Source organism: Myotis davidii, unplaced genomic scaffold, assembly GCF_000327345.1.
Source record: "Myotis davidii unplaced genomic scaffold, ASM32734v1 scaffold657, whole genome shotgun sequence".
In the NCBI taxonomy this organism is placed as follows: Eukaryota; Metazoa; Chordata; class Mammalia; order Chiroptera; family Vespertilionidae; genus Myotis; species Myotis davidii.
In genome coordinates, this window is record NW_006287917.1 from 196,422 (window position 1) to 207,435 (window position 11,014).

General features: G+C 36.3%; 1 protein-coding gene across 2 annotated transcripts in view; it reads left to right on the forward strand.

The window, feature by feature from the left end:
* The first annotated feature begins 99 nt into the window (after window positions 1-99).
* The window catches only part of NOX4 (NADPH oxidase 4), a 167,558-nt gene continuing 156,643 nt past the window's right edge, over window positions 100-11,014 (forward strand). The window contains exons 1-2 of one of the 2 annotated variants that reach the window (XM_006759759.1): window positions 100-178; window positions 819-914. In XM_006759759.1, coding sequence (XP_006759822.1) covers window positions 122-178; window positions 819-914 — 153 coding nt within the window. In that variant the 5' untranslated portion in view covers window positions 100-121. Of the gene's footprint in view, window positions 179-818; window positions 915-11,014 lie in introns of those variants that run through there. The other variant, XM_015561349.1, reaches the window with a different exon arrangement.

Sequence of the window (11,014 nt, forward strand, 5' to 3'; positions counted from 1 at the left end):
GGACAGGCACACGGCAGGCACATGGACAGGCACATGGACAGGCACAGGGCAGGCACATGGACAGGCACAGGGCAGGCACATGGCTAGGCACATGGCAGCCACATGGACAGAGCGGGGCGGCATGGCTGTGTCCTGGAGGAGCTGGCTGGACAACGAAGGGGTTAAACACCTCTGCCTGGTAGGATGGCGGGCAGGCTGTCCCCGCGTTCGGTCTCCCCCGGAGAGATTTTGATTCATTCTCCGAGCGCGCGCGGGTGGGAGGCTGGAAGTGGAAGTTTTGCCTCGAATGCGAACATTCTCAACTCAGAAAACTTCCCGCGGTTACTACCCGGAGATCCTACAGATGCCACCCTTTCTGCAGAAAGCCAGAGACCTTTCCTCTGCCCCGAGGGGTGAGCGGCTGTGGAGGAAGGGAGAAGGGATCACTGTAATGAACTCAGCTTTTTCTTAACCCTTTAAACATCGTCCCTTCTTTGCTCTCTGCCCAGAATGCTTCCTCTTGATGGTGTATTTTAACAATACCCATCGCCCGGGACCGGGTGCTATCACTCATTTCTGAGTCCCGTTTTTGCCCTGCCAGCAAGGGATGTCTGCAGATCATCCAGGAGACCTGTTGACAGCCCCAGTGCTTCCTCTTGGGTGCAGGGGCTGAGTGAGGTCACATGTGTTTTTCTTGGAGTGGTTTTCAGATTGCTTTCCGCTGTTACTAATTGAGGTTCCATTGAAAGTATTGTGTCAAGGAATGTACTTTAGGTTTCCATTCATCAGGTCATGTTTATGTTTACTTTTTGTTTTCTCTCTCCCTTTGTGTGATGTAGCTGATCTGGCTGGCCCTGAACGTCCTGCTTTTCTGGAAAACCTTCCTGCAGTATAACCAAGGGCCAGAGTACCACTACCTCCACCAGATGTTGGGGGTAAGTGGGAGTTGTGTGGCCCCGTACAATGCGTTCAATGGAGGCAGACGTTGCTGCAGTCCTTCATCAATCAGTTCTTCCATTCATTAAAGAAACATTGGTTGTTCACTGTGAAATATTTGTTAATCTCTCAAGTGGGTCAGATTTTTCTTGACTTATCATTTATACTTTTCTGGGTTAAAATGACTGACTCTTTTAAGTACCAAAGATAATGTCTGCTGGAGTGAAGTGGATGGAACTGTCAGAGGAGGCTAGTAATACCTGAGAAAGGTTGCCTCTTCTTGTCGGCTAGCTGCAAAGTGCCCTGAAAGATCTGTGTGGCCAGAAGGACCAAGTGATGATAGGGTTTTACTTTTCACTCATCAAGACTTCAGCCTGCCCGTAAGCTCACGCAGAGGATTTCTGTAGTGTTTCCTTTCTAGGTCTCGCAAAGTATGTGTCGGAGGCAGTACTCATTGACACTGAGAAGCGGGTGATTCTTAGTAGTTGTTTGAAGTCTCTGTTTTCCATTGCAAAACTATTTATTCAGCAGTTTATTTAAACCGATGATAAACCGGGCACTTTATAACTTTATAAATATTTAGTTTAAGCCAGGAAACTATTCTTCCCATTTTGCACATGGAGCAATACAGGCTAAGGAAAGAGAATGGCTTGCTCAAGTCCCTCAGATTTGAACGCACTGCTGTCTGTCCTTTTGCTTCTTTCTCATACTACACAGATTTTCTAAACCGCTTCACTGGCCCATCTCAGATGCTTATGCCACGGGTTAGTATTTATTCATGATTTGTGCTGCCCAGTAGAAATATAGCATGAGTCATACGTCACTTAAAATGTCCTAGTAGTACATTTAAAAAGAAGCCAGTGGCATTAACTTTAAGAATATATTTTATTTCTAATAATATATCCAAAGTAGTGTAATAGATTGAAGTACTCAATATGTAATCAATATTTGAAGAAAATTATTAATTAGGTATCTTATATTATTTTTGTTTGTTAATTCTTTGAAATATAGCTTTACACATATGCCCGTCACAGTTCAGTCAGTAAGTTTTCATCAGACATACTTGACAGATGTTTAGAAATCAGAAACTTTTACAGATGTTAGAGTGGATTCCCATATTCAAGTTGTTCCAGACATATTTAAAGCTTTTCCAATAACACAAATGGTTATCAGCTTTTAAATTTTAATTTATGTTAATATTTATAAAATTAAAAATTTAGTTTTTTGATGGCTCTACACATATTTTACATGCTCAACAGCCATCTATGGCTAGTGGCCACCATTTTGGGCAGCACAGTGTAGACTGTGGGCAAGATATTCTCACCCTCATGGCCATATGCACTTACTGGGCTTGAAAGCAAGCACCAAGCCAAAACAGTTCAATAAAAAGACATCAGAATATAGGTAGTCCTCTTGCTCTCCCTCTTCAAAATAGGAGCTGATATTGGAGGGTAAGTTGTGGGCTTTAGTTATTGATATGTAACTGTAAAAACATCTCTGACTTTTCCCTAATCTGGTGATGGGAGCCTTTGAGAATGAAGGTAAAGGTATTTAATTTTCAGAACTGAGATAGCCATTTTTTTTATTGTTTTATTGCTTAAAGTATTGCAAAGAATATTACATATGTCTCCTTTTTCCCCGCCCTTGACATGTTGGGTTTTTTTTGTTACTCCAAACCCAAGGATATTTTTCCATTGATTTTTAGAGTGTGGAAGAGAGAGGGACACACAGAGAGAAATATCAATGTGAGAGAATCTCATGAGATAGCCATTTTTATTACTAGTAGGCTAAGAGACTGTTCTCACCAAAATTAAAGAGTAAGAACTGGCAAGGAGTCCAGCTGGTATGGCTCAGTGCTTGATTGTCGACCTATGAACCCAGAGGGCATTGTTTGATTCCTGGTCAGGGCATATGCCTGGGTTGCAGGCTCAGTCCCTGGTGTAGGGTGAGCAGGAGGCAGCTGATCAATGATTCTCATCATTGATGTTTCTATATCTCCCTCTCCCTTCCTCCCTGAAATCAATACAAATATATTAAAAAAAAAAGAAATGACAGGGAAAAGAAGATCTTAAGTGATGGAAGATAAAATAATATTGGAATTAATATGTCAAGTTTCATCATGATTGTTCTTTCCCAGTCTGATTTGACCGAGTCCTGGAGGCAGCATGGTCACGGCTGGTTTATGCCTGAGTTAATGTGCTAATCAGACTGTGTACTTTCTAGAAGATGTTTAATTATGACATGCTGTGAATATTGGAATCTTAGAATTATGTAAGAGGGAAAAACAATCTTTTGAGGAAAGTCAAAGCAACATTCAAACAAATGAACAAACCAAACAGTAACTTCCTCTGTCTTCCTATAGCAACTATTTAAAAAATTCCATTTATTGGGGTAACATTACTTTTTAAATAAAGGACTCCATTGATTACTTAAGATTAAATCCGTTTTTGCGATTTATTTATTTTCAGTCACCTGTTTGAGTTGTATTTCTGACATTTTAACAATTAAAGGATATCACTTAATTGATATAAACATTTTAGTTGGAGAAGCGAATGAGTTTTATGATACCAGATTCAATGTGCCTTGGTTTTATATATCTCCCCCAAAACTAACATATGTATGTAAACTGTTCACTTTTAACCTACTTATTCTTATAATGCCATAATGAGAATGTAAATTGTTTTTGCTTTGCCTTGCAATTATTATTTTAGATCTTCTACATGGTCATGGTCATGAAGATCGTCTTTTAAAGATCAGTTTTTTAAAGCTGTTATTGAGATACCTATGTTAATTAGAAGAATGTCTTGAGCATTGAGTGTTTTGTTTTTCTGATTTCACAATGATGATCTTTCTCTGGTCAATCATTATCCTTTAAGTGACTTAGAAACATTAACTAATTTACCCTCTCAAGAGACCTAGAAGTTATATCATAATTAACATATTTCAGAGACAGAAATCTGATGTCATGTAAGTTTCTTAAGGTCAGAGAATGGAGTCTAAGGACCAATGGACCTAGGATTTTAAGTCAGTATTGTTTTCAGTGCTAGCCTAGGCAGCTTGAATTCTGCTGAGAAGGAATATATGCCTCTATCAATTTCAGAAAAGGCTTGATCATTAACTTTCCCCCCTTTATTGCACAGAATACTGTACTGTGGTTTCAATTTAGGATTTTTTTAACTAAGTGTATTTTTTGTTTCCTTTTATTTTCTAATATTCTGTTGTTTGAAAATAATTTACTTCCTATTTATTGACAGGCAAAATAGGTTGTATTACTTTGATGCCATCATTATATTCTTAATCTGTTTAAAATAGAGACTTGCCCTAACCGGTTTGGCTCAGTGCATGGAGCGTCAGCCTGTGGACTCAAGGGTCCCAGGTTCGATTCAGGTCAAGGGCATGTACCTCGGTTGCAGGCACATCCCCAGTAGGGGGTGTGCAGGAGGCAGCTGATCGATGTTTCTAATTCTCTATCCCTCTATCTTCCTCTCTGTAAAAATATCAATAACATATATTTTTTAAAATAGAGACTCATAGACTTTTAGATTTAGAAGAGAGCTTTAATATCTTAGATTTCTTCCTCAGTTTCCCAAATAGAAAAATGAGGTTGAAGTGATTTGCTCACTATCAGCCACTCAATTAGTTGGTTTGTTACCATTCTGATCTGTTCGGCCTGTCAGTCCAATACTTAGTCTCTTACAATGAACAACTCTATGAACCTGTGCAAGAACCTATTAAGCTCTATACATAATAGACCTCTAGCTTTTCATCTTATGTGAAATGATACTTAAAGACGTTTAGTAATTTAAGAAGTTAAGGAAAAGTACTAATTTATCCCCAACGTAACATATTTTCAGTATTCCAGTTGTTTCAGACTTTTCTCAGACAAACTGTTAAGGAAATATGAGACATTTTTATTTAAATAATTCCTGATTCTACAGTATTTTAGCACTTAATGTTTAACCTCTTTGTTTTATACAGGTAAATGGCCCCTGTATAATCCTCTTTTATCAACACCATCCAAAACAGCATAGAATTGGGTGTTGGAGTTAAGTTCAGAGATTTTCAAATGTACCTTCTTCATTTCATTATTAATGATATCAATAACATTACATTTATTGAGAGCTAAGTATCAGGCATTAGTCTAAAAGTTTTGTGTTAATTTACTTAATCTTTCATCCATCCTATGGAGTAGATATTTAAATTTTGCAGCTAAGGAACTGAATTCGAAAAGCTCTGTGATTTGCTAGTGAGTCACAGAGGTAGGGCTCTAGCCCAAACATCCCGGTTCTTATCCACTGTGCTCTCAGCCTCTTTGCAACAATAAGCTAAGCCATTGGAACTGCCATTTGATAGAAGAAAAATAACCGAGTATCAGCCATTTCAAGTGGTTCAACCTAATTATAAGTATTACAATTTATTAATCACATTCTATGTGCCATAATTCTTTGTTGTCTTTTTATCATCTAACATTTTAGTTTTTTAAGGAATCTCTATACTGTTTCCCATAGTGACTGCACCCATTTGCATTCCCACCAACAGTGCACAGGAGTTCTGTTTTTATTCTTAAGCTTGAGACAGACTTGTACTGTTAGTAGGTATCCTGATACCTATTGCATTAATTTTCTGATGCTTCCATAACTACTAGTAAGTACTACAGTCTGGGTGGCTCAAATAACAGAAATTTATTTCCCCACAGTTCTGGAGGCTGCATATTATATGCTTTCCCCTGAGGAACACCTAGTCTAAGGGAGAGGAGCTTGCTGACTTTCAGAATGTTATAGGGACCTTGGGGATTGTTCTAGTTCATTTCTCATTTGACAGATCAACTTGGTATAGTTAAATGTCTTCTTTACTGACTCACTGGAAAGTTCAATGTGGTTGGTAGGTCTTCTATCTCTAGTCAGTGTTTCTAGTTCATCATACGAAGCATTTCATTGATCATAAAATTGATTTTTAAAGTGCCCAGGTAATTCTGCGGAAGAAAATCAAACAACTCTAATTCCTTTCTGACAAGATCATGGGCTTTGGAACTACATGGGAGTTTGAATCTTGGCTCAGGCATTTATCTGTCTTTATGATTGTGGTAAATTATTTCTCTCAGCCTAAGTTTAAATCATCTATAAAGAAAGTTAGGATTAAACCTTCCTCTTAGGTTAGCGCAGGTGAAATGCTTAGCACTTGGTGCATATGCACTCAGCAAAAGATAGCTATTATTATAAATACTAAGTAATATGATTTAGTTTTAATGCTAATAATACTATTAATAGTACTAAATCATAATATTATAAATTATTTATAAGTAAAACATTAAAAGAATTTATAGAAATGTAAAGATGGAAGGAACTTAGTGAACATATAGCAGATGGTAGGATTGGAAACATTCTTTCCTTTGGTTGACCTCTGGCTGCCTCCCTGACCCTGATATCAGCTATCTGCTGAAATTTATAATTGGCACACATTTTATGGCAACTTGGTTACGATTGCTGGATGGAATTTCAGTTTGAGGTAGAATGCATTTCATTAAAAAAAAAACATTTATTAATCTTCATAAAATCTTGGAGTCTTCAACATATAAACAAGGGAAATAATGGCGATTTCACAAGACTATCGTGAAACCTAAAGAAAATTAAAATAAATACATAATAATAATAGAGTCAACATTCATTAAAATGTTCTCATGGGCCAGGCATGGTGTTAAATTTTTTATACATTCAGTGTCAGTGCCTTATCTAATCTACATGGTAGGTGCTATTACATAAGAGGAAGCTAAAACATGGAGATTATAAATAACTTTCTCATGGATTACAATTCCTAGCATAAAGCCCATTATCTAATAAGAGTCCCCCAAATGCTGCTTTTCTTTTTCCTTCTCTCTTCTCTCATCCTGTATAGCCGTATACAACAATTCTCTTAACATGTCTGTAGCCAGTGAAACGTGATGAAACTAACCCCCTTATCTCAGAGTGCTGTGCTGAGGATTAGAGGACTTAATGGATACAGACCTACTTTGAAGAACTGAAAGCATCACAGATGTTTTAAAAAAATGGTTATCACATACTTTTCTGTTAATTCCTCCCAGATTTTAAGGCTCCAGCCATGGTACCATTATCAGAGCTCATCTAGGAGTCATAAAAGACATTTCGGACAAAGGAACGAGATTTCATATTCATGACAGAAAACCATTACATGACTCTTAACATCCAGTATGCTTTACACTTACAGTGGTGACTACTTATGTGGGATCTGGAAGGCCTGTGGAATATTATAATTAATGATTTTGTAAAGGCATGAACTAAGAGTGAGACCTTAGTAGAAAGGTAAATTTCCTAGATGGGAGTGAGCTTACTTCACTTCTTAGTTTCCATGTCTTAATGTAACTTTGTAATGTGGTAAGGTTAAGTCATGTGATGAAAAGTAGTTTCTGTTGCATTCTAATAATGGGACTTAAAAAAAATAGATAGAGTAAGGAAAAGATGGACATTTCATGATCACTAGAATTTGTTTACATTTTTAGAAATGGGAAAATTGAATTTGACAATGACTCTTATCTATGGATAAATAAATCCAATACATATTCTACAGGGGGGAAATGCATACTCTTAAGGGTTTCATGGATTTGGAAATAGTTAAAGGTCTCTAGACACATCAAGAATATTAGTGATCTGATGTAGCTTGAGACAAGAAGAGATGAGAAATGTACACAAAGTGAAAGCATTTTATATATCAGGTTTGTTTTTGTTTTTAAGTAGGTGCATTAACACCATTTAATTAATGAAATGATCTACGGTGAAAGCCTTTCTGACCATATTCCTTTTTCCTATGATAGGATTTTCAAACAGTTGATTTAAAAAATTGTAAGCAGTTTTCTTTAATGTAATCTGGAAAGCTCAGGTCCATTGGAGGATCTGAAGTGGCAGTGATCCAAACAAGCTTCTTTTTCCCCATGCTATCATTTTGATTTTCTTTTTTTAACTTCCTGTCCCCCCCAAATACACTCTCTGTTACATGCCTTCCAGTTAGCATCTTATCCTGAGTGAACCCCCTCTCCTATGAGAACACAGATTTCAAGGTTCCTGAGGGGTACCCTAAAAAGAGACAGTTGTGGAACAAGAGAATAAGAACCACCTATTGAGAATACAGAAGAGATAGGATGATGACAGCTTTTACCTCCCACTGATTCTCCTTGGCCAAGTTTCATTAGATAAGTTACTCTGGGTTCTCTGAGCTTTGTTCATTCTCTTGGTTTGAAACGCATGGGCCCAAAAGCACATTTCTAAAGCCAACAAAGGTGAAGATACATTTTTCTTTTTCCTTTTTTTTTCTTCATAACTCAGAATATCTAAATGGAAAACCAAGCAGATATCATCAGTGGTCTATATTAATGGATTTCAATTGGAACACAATGACTCATATTAAACCACAGGAATGTAGAACTTCAGTATAAAAGTTCTACTTGACAAATGGCATTTGCAGTTTGGCATTGGTGGAATGACATTTGTTACCTATATGGAATTTTTCTGGGGGTTGGTCTTTGGCTCATTCTTGGTGGAACCCATCATTGAACTTTTCAACTATTTTGATCTTGTATATTTTTAAAAATGTAAAAAGCGAGAGAATGACTCAAATGAAAATCTTGGAAGAGTTTAGTGTCTTGGATCATAATGGGTCTACAAGACTTCCTTAGTTTTGGTTTGCCTGAAGAAAACATGCCTTAGATTGTACTGGTTTGAAAGCTTGAGTGTGTCATCCTTAAAGAAGAAAATGAATTTCTTTAATTCGCAGATTACAGATGTATAAAATTTAAATTGTTAAAAGTTTTGAATGACATTTATTCTAATTCTAGTTAAAACCCAGTGTCTACTATTGCTTTTTCCTAAGATGAAGCAACTATTAGCTTAAATTTCAGATATAGTAATATCTGTGAAAATTCAATGGTAACATAATGTACTAAAAAGAACATGGATTTTGTAAACAAATTGACTGAAGTTGAAATATCGACCTTAACTCTTAGCAACTATGCCTTTAAGTATTTAAATCTTTAAAGCCTTAGTTTTCTCAATTTTAAATTGAGAATTATATTATTAAATTGAACTATGTGAAAATTCTAGCATTAAAAAATTTTGATTTACAAAAATGGCCATTTTGCATAGTTTCACCTAATTTCTCTCTGGTATGATTTTTTTAAAAGGAGGGGATTAAATAGGATGAGGAAAAAATTAGTGTGAACACCTAGAAAAGTGTTACTTTCCTTTTTAATTTTATTCATCATTTATTTAAAATATATTTTTATTATTTTAAGAGAGGAAAAGAGAGGTAGGGAGAGAGAGAAAAAACACACACACATCAATGATGAAAGAGAATCATTGATTGTCTGCCTCCTGAATGCCCCACACTGGGGACTGAGCACACAACCTGGGCAGGTACCCTGACTGGGAAGCAAACTGGTTTATAGGTCTACCCTCAACCACTGAGCAACACTGGCCGGCTCCTTCTTTTTTAAAATTTTTATTTTTCAATTATAGTATACATTCATTCTTATTTTGTATTAGTTTCAGGTGTACAGCAATATTATAATATTATTGACTATATTTTGTAACTACCAATTTGTACTTCTTAATCCTTTCACCTTTTTCACCTACTCCCCCAACTCCTCTCCCCTCTGGCAACCATCAGTCTGTGATGGTTTAGTCTATGAGTCTGAGGATATATGTTTAAATACTCTAAGTTTATGAGTCTGTTTCAATTTTGTTTGTTCATTTATTTTGTTCTTTAAATTCCACATTATAATTGAAATCATATTGTATTTGTCTTTCTCTGATTGACTTACTTCACTTAGCACAATACCCTCTCTAAGTCACAAATGATAATATTTCATCTTTATTTATGGCCTAGTAATATTCAATTCCATGTATTAGCACCACTTTTTTATCTACTTGTCAACTGATAGGCTTTTGGGTAACTTCTGAATCTTGGCTAATGTGAATCTCTGCAATAAGCAAGGGGGTGCATATATTCTTTTGAATTAGTTTTTGGGTTTCTCGGGATAAATACCCAAAGTGGAATCACTGGGTCATAAGGCAGCTCTATTTTTAACTTTCTGAGTAACTTCTATACTGTTTTCCATAGTGGCTGCACCAACAGTACACGAGGGTTTCTTATTCTCCACATCCTCTTCAACACTTGTTGTTTGTGGATTTATTGATGATAGCCATTTTGATAGGTGATACAGGGTTAATGTCCAAAATTAATAAATAACTCATACAGCTCAATTCCAAATTAACAAACAGTCCAATTTAAAAATGGGCAAATGGACCTAGCTGGTTAGGCTCAGTCGATAGAACGTTGGCCTCCAGCCTTAAGGGTCCCAGGTGCGATTCTGGTAAAGGGCACATGCCCAGGTTGCGTGCTTGATCCCCAGTAGGGAGCGTGCAAGAGGCAGCTGATGAGTGATTCTCTCTCATCATTGATGTTTCTATCTCTCCTCTTGTCTTTGAAATTAATAAAAAAATATATTTAAAAAAATAAAAATGGGCAAAGGACCTGAATAGACTCTTTTCCAAAGAAGACATACAGATGACCAATGGACATATGAAGAGATGTTCACCGTCAATAATCATCAGAGAAATGAAAATTAAAGCAACAATGAGATGTCCCCTCACACCTGTAAGAATGGCTGTCATCAATAGTTTCCTTCTTTCTAATACAAAGTTGTAGTAAACAAATTTATGATGATGGATAGACTCATTTCTTTCAGAAAACATGGTTGAAGTTAAGACTGTTTTTATGTTGAAATCTATTTGTTAATGTTTGCTAATCACTAAAGGTTTCCAGTAACTAAGTTTATTTCTAACTTTGGAAAATTTAAAAAGATATTTTACCAATGACACTATGATGTTTTTGTTTTTCTAATTATAATTTCAAAAATATCTAAGCTCATAATTAATTGCTTTTCATTTTGCATTGGTTTTTAAATTTTAGCTCCAAATTTCTTGACTTTTAAAAAAATTTCTGTCAAGCAAACCAAAGATTTAGGTATACATGAGAAGACTAATTTCATAGGACACTAGAGGCCCATCACACACTCTGGGGGGGGGGGGGG